Below are 26,286 nucleotides of genomic sequence, written 5' to 3'. Positions count from 1 at the left end.
GACGGCCCCTGAGGCTCCGTCAGACCGTCCTCCTACGCGCGTCACTGCTAACAAAATGGACCCTTGTTTTGAAAAGAGGAGTGTGAGGAGATCTGTGTTCACCCAAACGTATACAACACATATTGAAGGAACACAAAGACACACAAAGGGAGTCTTCTTCTTCTTCTCCTTGATTATTGAGGCAGTTGTCAGGGACGCGGGAAGTCAGTTTGAGTTGGGGTTGCTGAGAGAAAGTATATATAATGACGTCATAATAAATGATGCGCAACATTCATGGTTTACGTAGTAATACGGCCAGCAACATTTGACACCAGTTTTAGAACGTTTTACACTACAGACATGTTGACCACCAACATGCCAAAGCAGCTATAGAACCTTATTCAGCAACGGACAGATCACACACACACGGAATGGAGGTTTATTTCTGATCAAGACCATTTATTATTGACGCCGGACTAAAGCCTAACGTAACAATAACGGGACGCGTTATCGACAGCCTAACAGCCTAACGTAACAATTTGAACTTAATGTAAAAATAAAGAACTTTTACTAAACTTAACAATAAATAACTAACAATGAAGAACACACACACACACACACATTGACTCAGTGAAGGCCGCACTCCAAAACCAAAATAAATAGAACTCTCCAAGGTGCTGATCCTGCTTGGCTGCATGGCGCACTACCAGATCTGTGACACAAACAAGAAACGTAACTTACTAAATGAACCCGTGGGCTCCACAATATAAATATTATAACCATGACCAAAGAGAGCCTGCACAGCGGCAGGAGCATCATAAGAACACTTTACCGACCTTAAGCAGACGGTAGAACAGCCAAGGTGGTCCTGCACTCAGGGGGGGTGGGAATGATGGGGGGGGGTTACCGTGGTGGGGGGGGGGGGGCTACCGTGGTGAGGTTGGGGGGGGTGTCACCGTGGTGAGGTTGGGGGGGGTGTTAACGTGGTGGGGGGGGGGTTACCGTGGTGGGGGGGGGGTTACCGTGGTGGGGGGGGGTGTTAACGTGGTGGGGGGGGTGTTAACGTGGTGGGTGTTACCGTGGTGGGGGGGGGGGGTGTTAACGTGGTGGGGGGGGGGTGTTACCGTGGTGGGGGGGGGGTTAACGTGGTGGGGGGGGGTTACCGTGGTGGGGGGGGGGTGTTACCGTGGGGGGGGGGGGGGTGTTACCGTGGTGGGGGGGGGGGTGTTACCGTGGGGGGGGGGGGGTTACCGTGGTGGGGGGGGGGGGGTGTTACCGTGGTGGGGGGGGTGTTACCATGGTGAGGGGGGGGGGTGTTACCGTGGTGGGGGGGGGGGTGTTACCGTGGTGGGGGGGGGGGGGGGGGGGAGAGACTAAAACATTTGTTGTTTTATTTATCTTTTCTGATTAATATATTATTATTCTTAAGGCTCTTATGTAACATTATTTAGTAATAAAAGGAGAATGATGATGGGCTGAACACACGAGAACATTCAGTTGATCCACTGAGTTGTTTATTATCATTATGCTTCATGAACAAATACAACAGAAAAATGGTCCCTTACATGTACACAATAAACACAAGGACTGAAACAATAGAAGCTGCAGACTTTACTAATCATAAACAGGTGTGCACGTATCTTTAATAACTGAACATGTTCTGTGGCCGTTTGGTTCCCAACAGAACAAAAGGAATCAAGATTCAGTTTAAAGTCATTTACAACATGCAACATTATCCCATAGACCTCTTGGTTATTATGAATGAAATATAAAATCTGATTAGGACAACAATGATGATATCATAGTCCATAGAACAAACATGTTTATGTCTGAAAATTACAAATATATAGTTGCATAAAAAAAACATGTGATTTACCATCAATAGGTATTTAATATACATTTCAAATTAAAAATGAGATCTTAATAAAAGCTGCTTAGCTAACCCTATGGGAGATCCTTAAAGTCTCTTCCTTTCATGATTCATCATCACCAACTTTTAGGAAGCCCCATAAAAAGGAGAGGGAGGGGGAGACGGGGGGGAGGAGGGGGAGACGGGGGGGGAGGGGGAGGGGGAGACAGGGGGAGGAGGGGGAGAGGGAGACGGGGGGGGGGAGGGGGAGAGGGAGACGGGGGGAGGAGGGGGAGGGGGAGACGGGGGGGAGGGGGAGAGGGAGACGGGGGGGAGGAGGGGAGGGGAAGAGGGAGACGGGGGGGGAGGGAAAGATGCGAGAGAAAGAGAGAGAGACAGAGACAATAACTGCCCTAGAGACACTGACGCAAAAGCAGTGTGTGTGTGTGTGCGTTTCTGTGTGTGTGTGTGTGTGTGTATATATGCGCGTTTGTGTGTGTGTGTGTGTGTGTGTGTATGCGTCCCGGACGGGACAGACAGACAGACAGACAGACAGACAGAGAGAGAGACTATAACTTACACAGAGACAGTGAGGCACCCCCCCATACCCTAAACCCAGGGAGGAGGTCCTCCTGGGTGAAGGAGGTCCTGAAGGTGTGGATGTGTGTCAGTGTGTCTGAGGACCCTCCTCCACCTGGGGACACTCTGTAGAAGGACAGAGTGCCAGCAGGCCGGTCCAGATACACTCCTACTCTGGTAGAGCCAGCGGGGAGGAGAGGGATTTCTGTCTGTCTATCGTTGTACCAGGCAGAGTAACGACCATCATGACAAACAAGACTCCAGGACTCGTTCTTCCCTCCAAGCAGGCTGTCACCACCCCGTCCTCTCCTTGTGATTCCTCTGTATGTCACTGCTATACCAACACTTCCTTTCCTCTCTACCTCCCAGTAACAGCGGCCAGTCAGAGCCTCTCTACACAACACCTGGGGCCGGGAGTCAAATCTCTCTGGGTGATCCGGATACGACTGGTCCTCTCTGACCAGCGTCACCTTTCTGTTTTCCTCAGACAGAGAGAGTTCTCCGTTGGCTGTGTTTGGGTCCAGTGTGAGTTCACAGGCATCTGACGGAGAACAAGACATGATGAGCTACTGAACCCTTCTGCATCTTCATCATCATCATCACTAGTACTGCTGGAAGCATTGACATCTTATATGCTAGGATGTTAAATCCGAGGACGCTCAGGCGCTCAGGCACACACACACACACACACACACACACACACACACACACGATCGGATGGATCCGACCAAGATTTTCGTTGCCGTTGTGTTGGGTTTCCTCTATCAGCGACTTATACAATAAAAACAAATTATATTAAACAAAACCCCAGCCTCTTTAATTTTAAAATAGTATGTCAATATTTTGAATGAATAGGCCTACATTTTTGTTATATGTCAAATGTTCCTATATATTGCCTATTATTATAGCTTACATACTAATATTTTAAAACATGGGAATGCGAAATGCATCCTGGGATATTTAACGGTCCAAGTCCACACAAGTCACCTCCGATGCGTCCTCGGTGGAACGGCCAGTTTAAGAACGCATGGAGAACACACACGGGTTTTACGACTGTACTTGACTTGATGCGTACTTGGAATTGGAACAGTACTTGGGCTACGACTGATGACGTTTCACGAGAACGCAAAGTACACAAGTACAGACGAGAACGCAAATTGAGAAACGGCCTCTCTCTCTCCCTCATGGACTACAACAATGGACTACAATAGTGGACTACAATAGTGGACTACAATACTGGACTACAATACTGGACTACAATAGTGGACTACAATAGTGGACGTTGTCCGACCACTTTTTTAAATGTCAGCCACAGTTCGGCTTTCGCCCCCAACCTCATTGATCGACCTGGCAACGTTTTCCCACGCCAGTTTTTTGCTTTTGGTGTTGATTCCGGAGGAAAGAGAGCCAAACAAGATCTAATTTCTGGCCTCTACCTCCGAAATCAGCACCTCCACCTCGCATTCACTAAAGTTATTTTTTCTTCCTTTCTCCATTTTCTCCTTTCTCCTAACGAGCGCACTACTGCAGGTTTATTTATACAAATTACCATATTAAATGAGGGAGGAGACGGGTGGAGATGGAAATGGGTGGAGAGAAGGGCTCGTGCATGTGCGCTCAATGTCACGTTAATTGGGATGTACAAAGAGAATCTGTGTGAAATCGTGCTTACGCAAGGATTGATACATCCAGATTTTTTTGTGAGCATCAGCTTTCCAGATTTTGGCGCCCGCAAAGTTTTAGTCAGAAATCCACGCAAGTCTTACACAACAACACACAACTCACTGCCTCCCTGCTTCTAGCCAATCAGCTACTAGCCACCACCAATATACTACCCGGCCTTCTTTCATCCGCCGTCATGTCTCGTCTCCACCTTGGATTATCACTCCTGCTACTCCAGACTCTTAGGACTCTCTCCTCTACTCCACCAACTTCTGGCCCACTCAGCTACACCGCTGCTGACCTTCACCGCCTCAACAATAACCATCGTCTCTCTGCTGCCCCTGCAGCCAGCACAGCCGGAATCCTCCGCCGACGCCGCTACATCCATCCAGGTTCTGGCCCCTCTCGCAACCAACACCTCCCCCATGGCTCACCCATCCCCTCACTCTGGACTAACTCTCGCCCCCCCGTCACCCCCACCTGCCGTACTGCCAACCTCACTAACCTCCGTTCCCCCTCCCCTGCCCCCCATCCATCTCCCTCGCACTGCTGAACTGTCGCTCCCTCTCCAACAAATCACCCGTTATATCTGAACTGCTACTGGACAATAACATGGATCTGCTCCTCCTCTGTGAAACATGGCAACAGCCCCTGGACTTCTACGCTCTCAATCAAGCCACTCCTTCCAATTACAGTTACATTGCCAAACCCCGCCTCTCTGGCCGAGGGGGAGGCGTTCTTCATAAACAATCCCTGTCCATCACTGAACTGAACCTCAACCTCCCATCTATCTCATCCTTTGAACACCTTGCCTTCTCCCTCCCCAACTCTATCACCACTGTTCTAATCTACTGTCCTCTGAAGCCACACCCATCTTTTCTCTCTGAACTGTCTGAACTCCTCACCATTGCGTCCTCTCTCTCTTCCCGCCTCCTACTTACCGGTGACTTCAACATCCACACGGACAAGCCGACCGCCCCACTGACATCTGACTTCCTCTCCCTTCTCGACTGTTTCCACCTCACCCAACACATTGACTTCCCCACCCATACCAAAGGCCATATCCTCCACATAGTCTGCTCCGCCTCCCTACCCGTATCTAACCCCCATCCTCTCCCATTCCCACTCTCTGATCATCTCTGCATCCTCTTCTCCGCTCCTCTACCCTCACCCCATAATCCCAAAAAGTGCTCCATTTCCTACCGCAACATCAAATCAGTCAACCCACTCTCACTCTCCCAGCTCATATCCTCTGCCTTCCCCCCTGACTCTGCCTGCCCCCTCTTCCCCTGACGACTATGCCATCATGCTCAACTCCATCCTTTCTGACTCCCTTGACTCCCTTTCCCCCTGGAAGACTTCCTCTGTCTCATTCACTAACTCCGCCCCCTGGTACACCCCGGAACTCCGCACCATGAAACAGACTGGCCGCCAACTCGAGCGATTATGCAAGCCAACCCGCCTCACCATTCACGCCGAAGCCTACAAACATCACATCTCCTCCTACCGTGACGCTCTCCATGCTGCTAAATCCGCCCACTTCTCCACCCTCATCAACAGCACCAACCGGAACCCCCGCATCCTGTTCTCCACCGTCAACAAACTGCTCCAGCCGCCGGACATTAATCCACCCTCCTCACCTGACCTCTGTAACTCTTTCCTCCTCGCCTTTAACCATAAAATCTCCCAAATCAACAGCTCCCTGACTGCCGCCGTTAGTAACTCCTCCACCCGCACCATTCCTGTCCCCCCCCCCTCCCTGACCACCCACCCTTCCCTTCTTTCACTGCCTTCTCCCCTGTTGACTCCTCCCACATTTTGGACATCATCACTGCGTCCAAGACAACCACCTGCTCTCTCGACCCTCTCCCAACGACACCAAGGCTTGCCTCCCTGTCCTCATCCCCCACCTCACCACCCTATTCAATCAGTCCCTATCCCTTGGTCATGTTCCCTCTGTCTACAAACTTGCCTCCATCACCCCCATCCTCAAAAAGTCCACCCTTGATCCAGCCAACCTCTCCAACTACCGCCCCATCTCCAACCTGCCGTTCCTCTCCAAAACTCTGGAACGCATTGTCGCCGCCCAACTCCACACCCACCTCCAGTCAAACAACCTCTATGAACCCCTCCAGTCAAACAACCTCTATCAACCCCTCCAGTCAAACAACCTCTATCAACCCCTCCAGTCAAACAACCGCTATGAACCCCTCCAGTCTGGCTTCCGCCCGCTTCACAGCACCGAAACTGCCCTTGTCAAAGTCATCAACAATCTCCTCACCACTGCAGACTGCGGTGCCCTCAACATCCTGCTTTTCCTAGACCTCAGCGCAGCCTTTGATACTGTACACCATTCCATCCTCCTCAAAAGGCTGCGCCAACAGGGTGTTGAGGGCACCGCACTCGACTGGCTCACCTCCTACCTCACCGACAGGCAACAGTTCGTCTCCCTCTCTGGCCACACGTCCACCCTCTCTCCTGTACCGCAGGGGGTCCCTCAGGGCTCAGTCCTTTGCCCCCTTCTTTTCATCTGCTACCTCTTCCCCCTTGGTCACATCATCCGCAAACTCAATCTCGACTTCCACTGTTACGCAGATGACACTCAGATGTCATCAGTACCAAAACCACCCAAAACCCTCCCCTCACCCACATCGAAAACTGCATCTCTACAATAAAAACATGGCTGACCTACAACTTTCTCAAACTTAACAGCGACAAAACAGAGCTCCTCTCATAGGCACCAAATCCACTCTCAATAAAACTGGACCCATCTCACTCACCATCAACGCCTCGACCATCACTCCCTCCCCCCTGGCACGCGATCTTGGTGTTACCCTGGACCCCACCCTCTCCTTCGATGTCAGCTCCATTGTCAAGACCTCCTACTTTCACCTCCGCCGCATCGCCAAAATCAGACACTGCCTCTCCCCCCCTGCTGCTGAATCCCTTATCCACGCCTTCATCTTCTCCCGTCTTGACTACTGCAACTCCCTCCTCACTGGCATCGCCTCTCATTCCCTCCATAGACTCCAAATGGTCCAAAACTCTGCTGCTCGCCTCCTCACTCACACCCGGTCCCGTGAGCACATCACTACCGTTCTCCACACTCTCCACTGGCTCCCCGTCAAACAACGTATCAGTTTCAAAATACTCCTGCTGACTTTCAAAGCTCTCCACCACCTGGCCCCGCCCTACCTGTCTGACCTCCTCATCCCCCATCGCCCCTCCCGAGCCCTCCGATCCTCCTCCACTCTCACTCTAACCGTACCACCCTCCAAACTGAAAACATTCGGTGACAGAGCCTTCTCCAGGGCAGCCCCCCGACTATGGAATTCTCTTCCCCAACCTGTCCGCGACTCTCCCTCACTTCCCACATTCAAATCCACTCTAAAAACCTCTCTCTTTTCCCAAGCCTACGACCTCCCCTACCCATGACCACCTTCATCCCTGCCCCTGCCCTCGTCCCCCTGACTGTCATCACCCTTTTCGTGTTTTTTATGTCTTCCAAAATGTAAGCTTCTTTGGGTCACTGAAAAGCGGTATATAAATTTCATGAATTATTATTATTATTAACAGTAGAACACGTATAGTTAAAAGCCTTAACAGCCTCGTTGGTGGATAGCAGCATAGGCTCTGTTTGATTGAATAAGGGTTGCATTTCTTGCCTACTACCTCCCACCGATCCACTGCCTCTGTCCTCTCCCTACCCTTCAATCACGTAATGATGATGATCTGACAACGCACGCACATCGTAAAAATAAACAAAATGATGAATCAAACTAAACAAACACTTACACTTCTTTAAATCTGGTTCCAGGTCAGGCAGCTTCTTCATCTCCATATTCAGTGTCTCCTCCAGCTGATCCAGGGCTCTCCTCAAGGTCCCAACGTATGACGGAGGACGGACCTCCACCGTCGTCCAGTCCCTGGTGGGTGGAGGATCCTTCAGGGATCTGAAGGTCTGGAGGAGGTGGAGGTGGTCTTCAGTGTATGAGAGCTGCTTCACCTCTGATATTCTATTGGTCAGATCTTCTATCTCCTGCTCCAGCTCTTTGATGAGGCCTTCAGCTTCTGTCTCTGTGGATTTCAGTTTCTCTTTAACCGTTTGGTTGTGATCATCCTGGCACTTTTCAACAGAGCGCTTCAGAGCAGTGAAGACCTGCACACCATCGGCTATCTCTTTGTCTGCGTCTGCTTTGCTACGTCCCACTGTGTCTCTGGTGTCCTTAATCTTTAGTTGTCTCTCCTGGATCATCTGCTGAACTTCAGCCTCTATCTTCCCCAGCTGGGCCGTCTTCACTTCATATTCCTCCTTTAGAGGTACAACAGGATGGGACTTGTGGTCCGTCACTGTGCACAAAACACACACACACACCTGTTCAGTCTGGCAGAAGAGCTCCAGGAGTCGGTCGTGTTTCTTACACACCCTGTCCTCCAGACGGTCCATAGGCTCGACCAGCTGATGTTTCTTCAGGCCTGCGACTCTCTGATGAGGCTCCAGGTGGGTTTGGCAGTAAGAGGTAAAACACATTAGGCAGGACTTCACGGCCTTCAGCTGGGTCCCAGTACAGACGTCACAGGGAACTTCTGCTGGTTCAACACAAGGCTGCTCTTTGACTGGTGCAGAACTTCTAAACCGATCAACCATCCCTGATAAGAGGGTATTAACCCGTAAATCAGGTCTTGTGTGGAACAGCTCGTTGCAAACAGGACATTTGTACTGGACTTGGTCATCCCAGAACGTTGTAATACAGGTTCTGCAGAAGTTGTGTCCACATGGTGTGAAAACTGGGCTGTTGAACACATCCAGACAGATGGAACAGGAAAAGTCCTCTTCAGACCAGGAAGTAGCAGAGGCCATTCCTAGAAAACCATTGATAAATAAAGTTAAATCATGTCACCATTACATTCATTTTTATAATGTATAACAATGGTTAAATAAAGGTAGTAGCAAAACAGTAGCTTTATTTTGACTAACAGCAGTGAACAGTGAAAGGTTAAGTATGATACAGTTAACATTCACAAACGTTTACAACCCATACATGATGACAGGAAAATAGTACTCTTCCTATTGATAGGATCAATAAGTTATACATATTCATGATGAATCACGGATCAGAGTGGAGTACAGTACCTGAGTCTTCTCCCTGCTGTAATGAAGTGAGCCACACCAAACCGTCAGGCTCTGTAACAAGGAAATGATGTTTGTGAACCAACCAGTTGGACCAGTTCCCCTCCCAGTTCACACTAGCCTCCTATTGGCTGCTGTTCCAGCGATGCAGTGATGATGACTAATCACTTTATTGTAATATGATCGCTGGACAGAGCGCTCTGATGTCTACAAGTGTAACGAGTAGACAGAGTTCAAATAGATAATTCCACTTGCAGGCCTGTTTTGTTTTTGTATCGTTGTTGGTAAGTTGAGTGGGTAAATAGTGACACCTAGTGGTTGGTGGTGGTGTACTTGCTGTCTTGGAACGGTGCATGTGCCGTCATCGTCCCATTCTATGAACACTACGCTACAGGTAGGTTCTGTTGGGCAAGCCTCCGTTGCACATGTCATGCATTGTATCTTTTGTCGTCATTGCATTGATGCATATGATGTGTACTTCTGTTTTTGACGTGCGGAGTATGTTTAGTGCATAGCGTAGGGTGAGGGTGAGGGTTACGGTTATGGTTAGGGTTAGGGTGAGGGTTAAGGTTACGGTTATGGTTAGGGTTAGGTTTAGGGTGAGGGTGAGGGTGAGGGTGAGGATTTAGGGTGAGGATTTAGGGCTAGGGTGAGGGTTAGGGTTACGGTTATGGTTAGGGTTAGGGTGAGGGTTACGGTTACGGTTACGGTTAGGTTAAGGGTAAGGAGTCAGCGTGTGAGTTTGCCTGACAGGCTGCCTGTCCACTCCTAGCGCTTCAGGCGGAACTTTTTCCGGATTCCGCCTACGAAAAGCACAGTCGCGACGGGGGAACAGAGGACCCGGGGAACAGAGGTACGCTCCCCTAGTTCACATCATAACCCGCTGTAGGGCCGGTCCGTATGGGGTCACACCGCGGGGAGAGAGGCGCGGAGGTTGTGTTGTTTTACTCACCTGGTTGCGGTTGCTGTCGGTCAGACTGTGTGTGTCCCAAAACGTGTTGTGTTGTTCTCCTGAGGGAGAGAACTGCTTCCTCCTCGTCGGGTTTCTGTCAACCTTAAGTTTCGTTTCCCGAACATCACGTCCTCTCCTGGCCCCGCCCCCACGGACACACGCCCCGTGTGTGTGTGTGTGTGTGTGTGTGTGTGTGTGTGTGTGTGTGTGTGTGTGTGTGTGTGTGTGTGTGTGTGTGTGTGTTCTTTAAGATTCTCCCCACCGAACGGGGCGCCAGAAGGAGACACGTTGTTTTAACTCTTTGTGGTTTTTTATTTGCTTTGTTTGATTTTCCTTATGCAGTTGTTTTAGTCCACAAATAACAGGTTATAAACCTGTAGAATAGAAAGGCTACGGTGTAAACAACAATATTGATAGCCACATACATAATATACTATCAATTCTGAATAATAAACAAACATAAATTACAATAGTCAGTATTTAGTGTTATAATAATAGTATAATATATAATATAGTATAAAATAATTAGTGTTTAAACTGAATATGCAACAATTCCCCGCACAAGCAACATTGCACATTAAACACTAAATATACATTAAACATTGCACTGCCACACACAAGCCACATTGCACATTAAACATTAATTAGTGTTAATTAAAGTGCGATGAACTACATTACCCAGCCTGCACCGCAAACAGGACGTATTCTCGTGTGACAGCGAAGACGCCCCAACTCCAAACATTTCCAGGGATGCAGAGCGTGACCAGACAGACCAACTTAAACCGCGGCTCAATGGACACAAACAGCAGCTTACCGGTGGCGCGTCTCTCCTGACGAGACAACGCGCTGAGACCAGCGCTAGCTCCCGTTTATAGCGCGTGCCCGTAGTCAACGTGCCCGTGCACGAGATTCAAACACGCCCCTTTGGGATTTTACTGGTTCGACTCTCGACGGGCCCGCGCTTCAGTCAGGTGAGCGGACCTCCCACTTTCACCTCACCTGCTTTACGTTGCTGTTGAACACCCGTGACGTAGTGAACGTAACAGTGTGTGTGTGTGTGTGTGTGTGTGTGTGTGTGTGTGTGTGTGTGTGTGTGAAGAAACCTTCGCTGAGGTATTCGAGGCTGTGATTGGCTGTCACAGAGAGGAGGCGGTTCCTGTGAGGTATTCGGGGCTGTGATTGGCCGCCACAGAGAGGAGGCAGTTCCTGTAAGGTAGCCGAGGCTGTGATTGGCTGTCTGGACTTCCCAGGACTTCCCAGAACTTCATTCTTCTGCGCTGAGGATCCCTGAATCTTTCTCTAAACCCACTCTATCTTTAGGTTATTGGTTTATTATAATGATGTGATATTGTGAAGTGTGTCTGTGTAACGCTTATCAATCTCACTATAGAGAAAACAACGTTAGGTAATGTTGCAATAGATTGAAACCTAATGTGTTAAATTAGTCACTTCTCTTCAACCAGTAGAAACAGAGCGTGGCGCGTGTGTGTGTGTGTGTGTGTGTGTGTGTGTGTGTGTGTGTGAGAGAGTGAGAGAAGCAGCCACAGAAAAAGATAGAGAGAGACAACAAGAGAGAGAGAGAGACAGACAGACAGACAGAGGGAGAGACAACGAGACACCGACAGACAGACAGACAGACAGACAGACAGATAAACAGACAGAGAGAGAGAGACAGAAGCTGCTTTCACACATGTCCTCCGTCTTTTCCGTACAGGGATGGACAATGGATAATGAGCTTTGTTGGTCCGTGTACAAAGTTTAATTCATTTACAGTTGTTCACGTTGTGTAATGAAAAAGGCCAGTTTAGGGGGTATTGCCTAATGTATGTGTCAGAAAATGCAACAAACATTATTTACAATACAAAATATGCAACAACAGTACAGTAGAATCAGGATGTAAGTATAAATAAATAAATAAATATATATATATAACCAGGATGTAAATATGTATAAGGTCTGAAAAATATGAAAATATGAAAAAGCAATAATAATGATTATTACTACTTAATACGTGACAAATGAGTCTATTTAAATAAAGGCTAGTCACCTCCCAAATGAAGTTGAGAAAGCACACGGTGCATGGCGTGTCTGATTTTGTTGTATTGCTCTTTACTTACCACTGCATTCATTTTGTTATTATACAGGCCAGAGGATAATCCACCAAAAATATATATATTTTAATTTTATTTATATAGCCTAGTTAAGAGAGAGAACGGTAAATAAACTTGAAGGATTTTTACATCGGATAGCCAGTGGCGTTATTGTCATGACAACAGAGCCAGCAATAACGTCAAGGTAAATCACTCTTTCTACCAGTCAGACTCATCACAGGTCGCAACACTATATAACCTTTAACGTTCACCCAAAGTAACAGATTAAGTAGCCTTAATCAAGTAAATAAGTTGATGAATATATAAATGAATCATTACATGCATACATGAATCACAGCGCTCTATAATAATTCCAGTGTTGGCGCCCATTGGCAATTTATTCACAATCAGTTGTGGGAAAGTGGCAGAAATATGACTGTATAACAGTTATGAATTATGTTCATTATTTAGGCTATTTGTTTATTTATGTTTGGCGCTCCTTAAATTAAATTAACGCTTCAAAACGCACGACTTTTACTGCTAAGGCGAGCTTTAATTTGAAGGCGAGCTGTCTCTGTTTCCGGCTCTCGACTTCCTTGTTCAAATATCATTGTACAACTTGGATAATGGAACAAGCTGACGCTTTGGCGCGCTGAATTGCATTGCACGTCTAAACTGGTAGTCTAAACTACCCCCTAAACTGGCCTTTTTCATTATACAACGTGAACAACTGTAAATGAATTATACTTTGTACACGGACCACTAATACTATAATATAATAATGTACTAATACTATAATATAATAATGTACTAATACTATAATATAATAATGTACTAATACTATAATATAATAATGTACTAATACTATAATGTAATAATGTACTAATACTATAATATAATAATGTACTAATACTATAATATAATAATGTACAATACTATAATATAATAATGTACTAATACTATAATATAATAATGTACAATACTATAATATAATAATGTAATAATACCATAATAAGTGGTGTCGGGTGGTGGCTTGTAGGTGGCACTGTTCCCTCTGGCCAAAAAACATCATTCCCGATGCCCCAGTGCAGTGACGGGGACACTGTGCTGTGGAAGGTGCCGTCCTTCGGAGGAGACGTAAAACCGAGGTCCTGACTCACTGAGGTCATGAAAGATCCCAGGGCACTTATCGCAAAGAGTAGGGGATCCCCCGGTGTCCTGGCTAAAACTGCCCAACCAGGCTCATTCAATCTGGCCCCCTAATCATCCCCCTATATATATATATATATATATATATATATATATGATTGGCTCATTCATTAATTCCCTCACTCTCCACCTCAAGCTGGTGTGTGGTGAGCGTTCTGGCGCCAATTGGCTGCCGTGCATCACCCAAGTGGGTGCTACACATTGGTGGTGGTTAGTGAGGTCCCCCTTCACTGTAAAGCGCTTTGAGTGTCTAGAAAAGCGCTATATCAGGGTTTCTCAACGGGGGCGGCAGCGCCCCCTGGGGGGCGTTCGTAGAACCTTGGGGGGCGCTGGGAACGAACACGGGGCAACTTTGCTTGAGTAGTGGTCATTATTTTGAACTTTTTAAACATGGTTTTCAAATATTTTCGGTGCAAAAATAGGATAACTGAAATAAAAAAGCATATCTTCATATTTTCTAACCCCTCTATCGTCTCATCTACTTTTTACTTTATGCTCAGTGCCGTCATGATCACCATAGTAACGCCGATAAACAAACCCACCTCATCGCAGCAGCGTGGTGCTTTCCGAAACTATTTCGCCCCCCCCCTGACTTCCACTGGTTGGATGGGGCATTACACTAAGCAACATGAATCTCATTCATATTACACAGTAAGGCAACACAAGACTGAATAAAGCTAACTCCCCTTAGCATGCTAATTGCGCATTACATGTAGACCACTGCAACGTCGCTCATTACGTCTGCGAACCGATAAACACTTACTTTCATAAAGTACGCACACCAACCGTCACATACGCATTTAACACTGATGTTACAGGCGCTTAACTTGTATAGTAACAAACTACTTTAATTACTATTTGGCCGCGAACTTAAACGTGCTACTCGCCAACTCAGAACGAAGCGGATAAAGGCTGCACATGCGCAGCGTTGCTAGGCAACGTCACGTAGACAAAGGGAGTCTTTCGTGCACATATTGAACCCTAGTTCGAGGGTTAACAGTCCAATAACCAATACAAATGTACACAAGCACTGTTACGTATTAAACTTCAATAGCTCAATAATAAAACCTTTTAATAAAACTCTGAATACACATTTTCTTGTCCAGAAGAAACCAAAACGGCACAGAAGTTTTTTATTCAAGCAATGTAGCACGAGTTGGAGTGGAGTGTCGCAATTATTATTTTTTTAAACAAAATCAACAATAATAATGGGGGGGGGGGCGCCAGAGGATCAGGGTAAGGTAAGGGGGGCGTTTGCTCAAAAAAGGTTGAGAAACACTGCGCTATATAAATTCAAATAATTATTATTATTATTATATAATAATGTACTAATACTATAATATAATAATGTACTAATACTATAATATAATAATGTAATAATACCATAATATAACCATGTGTGTGTATGCTATCAGTACATTACTGCATGTCAGCGCAGACCAACACTGTTTAGTGATGTCATTGGATATGCTTATTGCATGTTGTTACATGGAGCTCATCACACTAACAATAAGCTGTTATAACTTTATATCAGTCAGCTGTTATCCTGCTCTAAACCATCACACTAACCTGTTATAACTTTATATCAGTCAGCTGTTATCCTGCTCTAAACCATCACACTAACCTGTTATAACTTTATATCAGTCAGCTGTTATCCTGCTCTAAACCACACTAACAATAAGCTGTTATAACTTTATATAAGGTCAGATGGATATTAAACTGTCCCATCACTAGATAAGGTCTGTACCTTCTGTAACAGTCATCACTGTGGTGGAAAGCTGAGGTTGAAATGAGCACAGCTGGTGCAACAGGCTGACTTAATAATTATGTATCTTATATCATATTAACATCTCCTGACCGTATTTATGGTCTTAAAACAAACCTTTGCTGTAATTTCAAAATCACAAAAGCATTGTAATAAACCATAGTATGTATAGTGACACACAGAAGTCAACGTTTGGTATTTACAGAATGAAGACTGTTTAACCCAACCAATACATTGCTCAATGATTTACGCACTCAACATTAATAAGTATAAGTACTGACGTCTGCTAAAACACATGACAGCTCTTTCACTGTAGCCACATCAATATTGTCAGCTGATCATCTCTCAGTGCTTCTGTTGACATGTGAATACTGTTTGTTGCAGGAAGAGTTACATGACATGGTCTGTATTGTTCTGATGGTAAATGCTGGTTATTCCTACTCATGTGAATGCAATGTCTGGACCTCAGGGGCAAACTGTACAACAGGAGACAGAACCTCAACTACAACCTCGTTCCTCGAAGCCCGCCTCCCAAAATCAACGCCTCGAGCGGCACTTTAGATTTATCAGTGATTTAATATTTTTTTTATTTAATTAACTAACATAACATTGACATTCATTGAAGAGCAAAGATTTAGCTTGAAAACCATCTAATTATTTCTAGAGATATTAATAAATGTCTTGTACTGTGTAGAAAAGTCAAAGTAAAAGTCAGCTTTATTGTGAATTACTCCACATGTCGACATACACAGCAATGGAGAAGACGTTTCTCCCTACCCCACGGTGACGGCCACCCTAGTGCGCGCAGGAGGCTAGTCCCGTGTCTGTGGATCAGAGCGATTGCTCTGCTGTGATTGGTCCAAAATAGAACTCGCGCAACTTTGCGAGCCGCGCAGGTGAAGTATCAACATCACATGAAAGAAGAACGTCAACCAGCCTCCTCAGCAGTGTTTGTAATAACGCCGTTATTTTTTCACTTTTTCACTGTAACTAATCACTTTTTCCGTTATTACAACAGCGTTACCGTTACTGACAGTTAAATGCGGTGCGTTACTATGAATTGATTGAATAAACTGCGTAATCCGAACGCACCCCTGGCTGCACACACAAACTGCTAGGAGACCGAGTGGGTTAGCGATTATGATTGGCTGAGGCAGAGTCGTGTTTCATGGTAGCCAATCGGAGCCAGTGTTTTTACAATTATAATTATTATTATAGATTATTATTATTATTAATAATAATAATATTATTATTATTATTATTATTATAGACAATTAGAATAGGAAATAGACCACACAACATCGTGGGGACACACTCTGACACTCTCACTCTTGCTCTTGTTCACCTTGTTGGTCGGACGTAGGAGATAGATAGACTCTAGGGACAGCTTTTTTACTTTATCATTGTTACTTTGTATAACTTTTTTTTTTTACTTTTATTGGAATAAAACGACCTGACTACGTGTTGTAGTAGGCAATTCCAACCCCCGTTTGGGACTGGGTGCTTTGGCGGGTGACCCAGGAGGGGTACACCCGGCCGCGAGGACCCGCTCTCCCGGTCGTCTAAAGGTGAAGAGCTCATGATACAAAGGGCTGGTGTTGTGGTGCAGTGTTGTTGCTGATGCTGCGGGGAGCGGTCCGATAGTTTAAGAGGTTGGGTTCACTCGATCCGTTGGCGGTGCGGGGAGGTGCCGGGGCGGCTTGTCACCCCCGGTGGAGTTGATCGAAGCGCGCCAGCGTACAATTAGAATATATCCTAGAGGGACCGACTGAGAGGAGCGCGCCTGTAGGACTGGGGGTCTCCACACGACAGAGCTAGGCTAGACCGAGGGCCTCCGACGAGGGGCGGACAGGCCTGACTCAGGTCCCGAAAACCTATCGGGGGAAGAGGGCGGGGTCGTGCGCCTGGCAGCTTCACGACGGTGAGGGGTGGTTTGCACCCACCTAGGGCCCGGCTTCCTCGGGGTGGTGGTGCGCGGGGTGCTCGGGGTAGACAAAGGGAAGGGTCTACCTGGTTCCGGGGACCGCGGCGGGGTGGTCGGCTATACGGAAGAAGTAGCCGCCACCGGGTCTGCTCTCAACACCACAGAGAGTTACACCCTGAAAAGTGTCCCCGTAGCCAGCTTGTCCTGGGACTCTGTCCAACAATCAACACATCAGGCAACACCAAATGATAAGAAAACTAAAGGAAAACTATTTGGCACATTGGAAAGCGTCCACCAAAAACCAGAGTCAATTGGCTTGCTTTTTGTCCGGCAGAATACCTGACCACCGTGACCGACCCAAACCGGAGGAAATCCTTGAGCAGATACAGACTCAGTGAACACAGCCTGGCCACGGAGAAGGGACGCCACAGACAGACCTGGCTCACAAGAGAACACAGACTGTGCTCCCACCGCACACTAAACCAACTACAAGCAGAGCTGCACTTCCTGACCTCCTGCCGGTCATACGAAGACATCGGGAACACACACTTCCCACGGATCACAAAGGAAGGACTTTAAAGACGCTCCAGATGCTCACAAACCGCCAGACCTGTTGGGGGAAACACAACAGTGTGCGATCGCAGCAGCGAGATTGGTCCCCTGTTGTGATGAGAGGAGGACCTCAAGCTCCCCATAAACAGACTCCTCCCCCTGGACTCTTTACACCGTACACTATAGCACACATCCTCCATGTTGTACATACTGTGTATTTAGAGTGTATCTTTCATTTATCTGTTCATACGAGATACTGTCATTTTTGTAATTTTTTATAATATCACATTTTACTTTTTTATAGTACTGTAGCGACCCTGGGCCTCTTTAAGAGTTTGTGTGTTATGTGTTATGTGTTTGTATGTCTTTGTCTGTTATTCCAGTTGTTCTATGTGCATGCATTGGAATGTTCTACTTGCCAATCAGTGTAGGGGTTCGAATCGCCCGGTCAGCTGGGGGCGGGGCTTGAGAACAGGAGGGTGGGGGCATGCGCGTTGAAGCGCTCAGCGCGCCGTGGGCGTGTGTTCCGATGGACCGCTGGTTGTGTGTGTTGTGGTGTGCGTTGGTTACGGCCATACAGTGACCAGGTTGGAAACAATAAATGTTGAACGAGTACTTGTGATTGGACATTCCTAAGTCACAGATGAGGTCATTACAGTACTTTTATAGCATACTATTTGATATGTATATATATTTTGTATTTAACGTTTTATACTTATTATATTAGATATTATATACCTGACCTTTTTACCTTTTTATTTTATTTTCTAACCCTTTTTATTTTATTGTTCACCTGCTTTGGCAATGCAAATGTATATTTCTCATGTCAATAAAGCTTTTTTGAATTGAATGGAATAGAGAGAGAGAGAGAGACTACCTACCCTTGTAAAGATCGATATTTGTGGGTGGGTGAGCGAGTGTAACGCCTCTTTTTACCGCCAGGGGGTGCACTAGTCCTTCAAACAATGTTTGAAGGGAATTCTATCTTGGTCTGCTGGTTTATTGCATAAACTATATCCTACCAGGTGAGCTGTTCAGCTAACCCTGGTATAGAACCTGTTCTATACATGGTCCCTGTTAACAAAAAACAATAAACAGATTTACTTAATGTACCGTAGGCTCTTTTTTACGTCATTCCAATTATTACATTGGTTTTGTTTTCTTGTTCAATTTCATCGCATGATCAACGTATAAAGTACACCCACGGGCCGCTCATTAATGAACATATCTTTAATCAGGTGTGGTTTGAAAAGGTCCAACAACGTCCACCGCCCAGAGTTGATGTATACTTCATTAAGAGCTCTCTCTCTCTCTCTCTCTCTCTCTCTCTCTCTCTCTCTCTCTCTCTCTCTCTCCCTGGCGGACTACACGGCTCCACATGTCGCTCAAGTGGCGCCACCACCACATCGAGGGAGAAGGAGAAAGCTTTATTCTCTTTCTGGATTCCTTTTTCCTAACGCCGGTCTACCGCCGAACCCTTTAAAAGGTCCACGAGCACGAAGGAACCAACCTGCGTGGACCTGGGATGAAAGACACGCAGGAGAAGTAGTGCGTGTGTGTGTGTGTGTGTGTGTGTGTGTGTGTGTGTGTGTGCGTGCGTGTTGGGGGGGGGGGGGGGGGGGGGGGGGGGGTGCGGGAGGGCTGGCGATGACGACGACGAAGAAGTTGAGAAGACGGATTATTGGTCCTCACGGCGGAGGAGAGCCGAGGGTCCGCCGCGCGCCGCGGTGTGACGCGTTCTAACGCTCAGGACGGAATACTCTGATCTGCTGGAGGGAAGATGAGCGACGAGTTGGCGGGCGTCCTTTTATTACTTCTCGTCGTTCTTGCAACTCGGTGAGGAATTGACCTTTTCAAGCGTTTCCCTGCGTTTAAAAGTTCAACATTCTCCTGCACGTTGGATTGGGGTCGTCTTTTGTCTTTTTGCGTTTTATGAACATCTTGGCGCACGATACGAATCCATGGCGCGCACGCACGCACGCACACACACACACACACACACACACACACACACACACACACACACACACACACACACACACACACACCGCTACTGCAGGCCGTCACGCGACATGAATCCATCTCATGAGTCTCATGATAACTAACGTTTGTCTTGAGACCATCTCAGAGACAAGTTTTTTTTCATGTATTTCTCCTCCTTCTCCACCAGCTCCGACCAGCTGGACCACAGCTCCGACCCCCAGGACCCCCACCACGGCCCTGTCCGTCAGGTCATGGCCCCCCGGAGCCACCAGGCGGACGCCACTCACATCCTCAACAACTTACTGAAGGAGTACGACAAGACGCTCCGACCCCATATCGGTGGTGAGTCCAAAGCTGCTCTGTTATTATACATTTGATGTTAACATGTGTTATGTATGTTATAACTGCTGTGATGTTTTGTTTCGTACCTCTATCTATCCATCGATCGATCATCTATGTAGACCGTAAGAGCCCCCCCCCCCCCACACACACACACACACACACACACCTACACACACACACACACACACACACACACACACACACACACACACTTTACATGCAGTCATGTTAACGTCATCTCCACAGGCAGCCTTTATCCTACTTGCAGAGTATGTGACATCAGTGTATTGTGGGGTCCTGAGTGTTGTGGGAGCTGTGTGGTCCCGTGTGGTTGTTGTACTGGGAGCAGGCTGGCTGTGCCTCTCTCTGTCTCTGCCCACCGTGCTGCTGACGTTTGGCTGAGGAGGATGAATCCACCGTTTGGACCAGCCACTGACTGTGTGCTGTAGGAATCCATCTCTGGCTAAAATCCGCAACACAAAACAAAAGCAGTTGTAAAAAACATGAAACACTTGTTTACAGCGCTCACGTACAACTATAGATGATACCAGGGACGTCCCGATGCGATCCACGGCGTCGGTCCGATATTGGCCCAGTACGCTGGATCGGATATCGGATATCAGATAAACACGATCTGATCCGCGCAGCGTGTCACGTGATAACAACAGTAGTCGCCAATCAGTCGCATGCGCATGAGAGCTACCTGTTGAACGGTCATGTGAGCGGTGTGGCAGTAGTTCATCCTTAAAGGAGACATGTTGTGGTGTTTTCCCAACAAGTAAACGTAGTATATGAGTTCCAGAAAACATGTTGTTGAAGCTGTTTGTTTGAGCACAGTATATCACACTAACCTTTGGTCAACTCCAGATGTCGCCCACCGTCTTCTCTGTGCCAAATATCCCGGTTACATGCCGCCAGTCCGACATGCCGTGGGGGGGGGGGGGGGTGGGGTGTTACCGAGGAAGGTGGGGAGGAGGGGGAGAGAGAGAGAGAGAGAGAGAGAGAGAGAGACTAAAACATCTTAAGGCACTTATGTAAGCATTATTTAGTAATAAAAGGAGAATGATGATGGGCTGAACACACGAGAACATTCAGTTGATCCACTGAGTTGTTTATTATCATTATGCTTCATGAACAAATACAACAGAAAAATGGTCCCTTACATGTACACAATAAACACAAGGACTGAAACAATAGAAGCTGCAGACTTTACTAATCATAAACAGGTGTGCACGTATCTTTAATAACTGAACATGTTCTGCGGCCGTTTGGTTCCCAACAGAACAAAAGGAATCAAGATTCAGTTTAAAGTCATTTACAACATGCAACATTATCCCATAGACCTCTTGGTTATTATGAATGAAATATAAAATCTGATTATGACAACAATGATGATATCATAGTCGATAGAACAAACATGTTTATGTCTGAAAATTACAAATATATAGTTGCATAAAAAAACATGTGATTTACCATCAATAGGTATTTAATATACATTTCAAATTAAAAATGAGATCTTAATAAAAGCTGCTTAGCGAACCCTATGGGAGATCCTTAAAGTCTCTTCCTTTCATGATTCATCATCATCAACTTTTAGGAAGCCCCATAAAAAGGAGAGGGAGGGGGAGACGGGGGGGAGGAGGAGAGGGAGACGTGGGGGAGGAGGGGGAGAGGGGGAGGGAGACGAGGAGGAGGGGGAGAGGGAGATGAGGGGGAGGGAGACGGGGGGAGGAGGAGGGGGAGACGGGGGGGAGAGGGAGACGGGGGGGAGGAGGGGGAGAGGGAGACGGGGGGAGGAGGGGGGGAGGAGGGGGAGGGAGATGGGGGGGGGAGGAGGGGGAGGGAGACGGGGGGGGGGGAGGAGGGGGAGAGGGAGAGGGGGGGGAGGAGGGGGAGACACGGGGGGGAGGGAAAGATGCGAGAGAAAGAGACCGAGGGAGAAAAAAAGAGAGAGACAGAGAGTAAAAGAGAGAGAGCGAGAGAGCGAGAACTGCCCTAGAGACACTGACGCAAAAGCAGTGTGTGTGTGTGTGTGCGCACACGTTTGTGTGTGTGTGTGTGTGTGTGTGTGTGCACACACACACACACATTTTCCTACAGAGAGAGAGACATATATATATATATATACATATATATATATATACTATAACGAGACGCTGACGCAAACCTAAACCTAAACCGTCCCCGGACGTAGAGAGAGAGAGAGAGAGAGAGAGAGAGAGAGAGAGAGAGAGAGAGAGAGAGAGAGAGAGAGAGAGAGAGAGACTATAACTCACACAGAGACGCTGAGCCCCCGGGCCAAAGCCCCCCTAACCTAAACCCAGGGAGGAGGTCCTCCTGGGTGAAGGAGGTCCTGAAGGTGTGGATGTGTGTCAGTGTGTCTGAGGACCCTCCTCCACCTGGGGACACTCTGTAGAAGGACAGAGTGCCAGCAGGCCGGTCCAGATACACTCCTACTCTGGTAGAGCCAGCGGGGCGGAGACGTATGTCTGTCTCTCTATCGTTGTACAGGGCAGAGTAACCACTATCATAACAATCAAGACTCCAGGACTCGTTCTTCCCTCCAAGCTTGCTGTCACCACCCGCTCCTCTCCTTGTGATTCCTCTGTATGTCACTGCTATATGAACAGGTCCTTTCCACTCTACCTCCCAGTAACAGCGGCCAGTCAGAGCCTCTCTACACAACACCTGCTCCCAGGAGTCAAATCTCTCTGGGTGATCCGGATACGACTGGTCCTCTCTGACCTCCGTCACCTTTCTGTTGTCCTCAGACAGAGAGAGTCGTCTGTGGGCTGTGTTTGGGTCCAGTGTGAGTTCACAGGCATCTGACGGAGAACAAGACATGATGAGCTACTGAACCCTTCTGCATCTTCATCATCATCATCATCATCATCATCACTAGTACTGTTCTTCCTGTTTCACGTTCATCTTCTCTACAAAAATGAACATAGAAAGACTAAATCATATCAGATGATAGCTACTATAGTGGACTAGTGTGCTATAGCTTTAGAAATAGTAGTGCATATTGTTTATAAGATGTTTTAAGTTAAACGTAAATGTAAATCCCATGTGTGTGTGAGTGGTTGTCCCAGTCAAAACAATGAAAAATGTATACACTGAATCTACTCCCGCAATATTTACACAACATACACATATTATACATCAAAATGTTCATCATGATGAGCTGATTAATCCTCTGTAATATCTAAGCTATACTCTACACACTTTAAGATATTCGACTTTGAAAGGTTCCAATACACATCCATTGTGATCCACCTGTGTAAACAACAGACTGAACCAGCTGAGCTCACATACAGGCTGGAAACTAACTGTTGGTACCATAGACCTGGTCCATACATACAGTACATAGACATGTACACATACGTACACACACCTACACAAACATACTAGACACACATCAACACAGGCAAACATAGCTACACATATGGATACACAAGTCCACATGTGAATGAGCGGACGTCACCTCCTGCTGTGTGGATGGACTTTCCATCCCAATAGTGAGTGTGTGTTGTGATGAATCAAACAGACACTTACACTTCTTTAGAGCTGGTTTCAGCCTCCACACTCCACCGTGCTCCACACTGGGGGGGAAACAAAGTGAGAGCAGCATGTTAAAACATTCACCTTCGTCATCTGCTGTCTCATCACGTTCTACACAACATGAGTTACAGCTGCCTTTTCAAACCGCTTCATCTAGCAGCGGCTTGAATCCTTGTAGGTGTGACATTTTTTAATTGTAATATTCCCTAGCGATACATTTTTACTGTAATACTCTCACATAACCATATCTAGTAGCACCAAGCATAGTTTAGAGGTAATTTCCCCTCCTAATCGCCTGAGGGCAGCACTGAACACATTTGACAAAGTTACAAAACATTTACACTAGGGGCAGCAACGGACACACCTGGGATACATAAACTCAGACTCCGCCTTTGCAGCTTCAGAATCTCTCAGCAGCGTATCCTGGATGCTAAGCTCTGAGACGCTCCGCGCGTGTTATTTACCATTCCTCTCCTTTTGTTTCATAGACGATAGACAATAGACCAATAACCTTAACCAAATAAAGTGAGTTAAAAGCGATCCGGTCTCGGCGGCCTTTCCTGGACCAAAATCCACAACATAGGAGACTTTGTCCCTGAGTGGTGAGCTGTCCTCTCCATACCTGAGAGTGTCCAGTCTCCAGCGTGGATCCTCCAGTCCAGCAGAGAGCAGCGCAGCTCCAGAGTCTCCTGGGTGATTGTAGCTCAGGTCCAGCTCTCTCAGATGGGAGGGGTTGGAGCTCAGAGCTGAGGCCAGAGAAGCACATCCTTCCTGTGTGACCAGGCAGCCAGACAAGCTGCACACACACACACACACACACACACACACACACACACACACACACACACACACACACACACACACACACACACACACACACACACACACACACACACACACGTGTGTGAACTATTACTTTTCTGGAGGTAAGTCTTTTCAACGTCCTCTGATGTGGAACTTAACTGTTTGATCATTAAAACTGTAAAGTTTTAGAGTAGAGTAAAAAAACAACAAAGGGTAAAGGGGTGCACATTCTTTACCATCTTTCACCTCAAAACTAAAATGCAAACACTAGATTTTAGTGGAACTTCAACGGGGAATAAAGACTAACTAGACAGAAAACCACACTCTACACACAAACAGTAATAGTTTTTTTTCATTTAGGCGATTCATTTTTCAGTGACCCAGGAGGTGCTGGAACATGTTCCGGCGTGTTCCGGCTCAAATGAAGCACTGCCCCCTATGCATTCAAAACATTAACTTAAACCTTTTTAAAGTGAGTGAATCTGTTCATGGATGGTAGGCAGTGGCGGTTCTACATTGAATTACACCCCGGGTGAGACCCCCTCCGAGCGCCCCCCCCCCCCCCCCCCCCCCCCCTCTCAATTGCAAGAAATTCGAGGTGTGCCTGACTTGAGCCACTCATTCCATTAGAGTGTTGCTCTGTACCGGGCCGTCCATATGGGCAGGAGGGGCGGCGAACTACTTGCAAAAGCATGCTCCCAAAAAGATAGTTTGTAAATCATTGCTCCAAGTCTATTTTTAATAACGTGATCGTCACATTAACTATCTATAGTCTCTGTAGGCTTTCAGACTATTGTTGGTCTGTTGACATCACGTTTTGGATGATGGTGGACGTGGTGGGCGGCGGTTCTAGCTGAGTTTAATGTCTCATGTTGGGGCAGCTCAGCGACCGCGTTCCTCCGTATGTTGATCACATAACCCTGCAGGCTGCAATAAGGATTTCAATCCGCTAACAGTGGACCCCCGTCCCCCCCTTGTCCGTTATGAGACCCAGAGGTGAACTGTCCCCCCCCCTCCCCTTTCCCCTTCTCACTAGTGGTGGATTTCATGATTAGTTTGAATGAATCAGTTTGCGTCGGTCAGTTCGCCAAGAAGAGTCGTTCGTTCGTTCGTTCGTTCGTTCGTTCGTTCGTTCGCGTTTCCGGTAGCGGTGAATCATGATTCTCAGTCACTGAGTCAGTCAGACTCGGCTCCTCCCTCGTTCTCGTTCAAATGAATCACGAATGCACGTTCTCAGCCGAGTCGGTCAGACTCAGCTCCTCCCTCGTTCTCATTCTCAAACGAATCACGATCGTGCAATGGTGCAAACGGTCATCAATCAACACAACATTAACTGAGTTCCTTTTAGCTGAGGAGCGCTTCATGTTCAGAATCGGGATGTTGTTGCCCGGCTGACTCTCGTGACTTCTCAGTCCTCTAGTCTTCACCGCTAAACACAGTCAGTGAACGAACGGCGACTCGCGAGTCAGCGCGACTCAGCAACTAGTGGGCGGAGCTGGGAGTCTCGGAGAACGAACGATACGAACGACGACGAACGAGAGCGGCGAATCAGGTTGGTTTGTTTGTTAGAGTCGTTCGGTCAAACTGATTCGTTCGCGAACGAGCCACCACTACTTCTCACACAGCTTCTCTGACGGCACCTTCTCAGCGAGCAGGGCGCCTGCAGCCGGAGGGGGCGCCAATATGCCAACTCCCCCCACAGTGATATGAGAGATAACGGGTGGCTTAAATCAAGCGATCTGATTGGTTCCCAACTGTTGTATAATGAGCGTATACGCACAGCTATGACGCCCATTCAGTTTACAGAGATCCGTATCACTCCACGCCTAACTTGAACTGTTGTTTATTTATATATAAAAGCAATAGCATAGTTCACTGAAGCCTAAAAATATGTTGATTGATGG

The 26,286-nt window shown here is 47.1% G+C and overlaps 2 protein-coding genes across 20 annotated transcripts in view; one reads left to right on the top strand and one right to left on the bottom strand.

The window, feature by feature from the left end:
• LOC311369547 (gamma-aminobutyric acid receptor subunit gamma-3-like) overlaps nucleotides 1-8,008 on the top strand; it is a 150,789-nt gene extending 142,781 nt beyond the window's left edge. The window contains exon 4 of one of the 2 annotated variants that reach the window (XM_084487772.1): nucleotides 7,887-8,008. The gene's annotated coding sequence lies outside the window, so the exon portion shown is untranslated. Of the gene's footprint in view, nucleotides 1-2,776; nucleotides 2,858-7,886 lie in introns of those variants that run through there. The other variant, XM_084487773.1, reaches the window with a different exon arrangement.
• Nucleotides 1-26,286, bottom strand: part of LOC311369502 (NLR family CARD domain-containing protein 3-like) — a gene marked incomplete at both ends in the record, with an annotated part of 312,051 nt that overhangs the window by 98,569 nt on the left and 187,196 nt on the right. For 7 of the 18 annotated variants that reach the window (XM_084487667.1, XM_084487682.1, XM_084487680.1 and 4 more), the window contains 2 exons: nucleotides 7,865-8,932; nucleotides 10,153-10,457. The exons of 10 other annotated variants lie outside the window; for them this stretch is intronic. In XM_084487667.1, coding sequence (XP_084343793.1) covers nucleotides 7,865-8,930 — 1,066 coding nt within the window. Of the gene's footprint in view, nucleotides 1-7,864; nucleotides 8,933-9,203; nucleotides 9,396-10,152; nucleotides 10,458-26,286 lie in introns of those variants that run through there. One more of the 18 variants, XM_084487678.1, reaches the window with a different exon arrangement.

Source organism: Micromesistius poutassou, assembly GCF_964030765.1.
Source record: "Micromesistius poutassou genome assembly, chromosome: 24".
In the NCBI taxonomy this organism is placed as follows: Eukaryota; Metazoa; Chordata; class Actinopteri; order Gadiformes; family Gadidae; genus Micromesistius; species Micromesistius poutassou.
The sequence above is the reverse complement of the archived record's forward strand: the minus strand, read 5'-3'. Positions and strand labels throughout refer to the sequence as shown.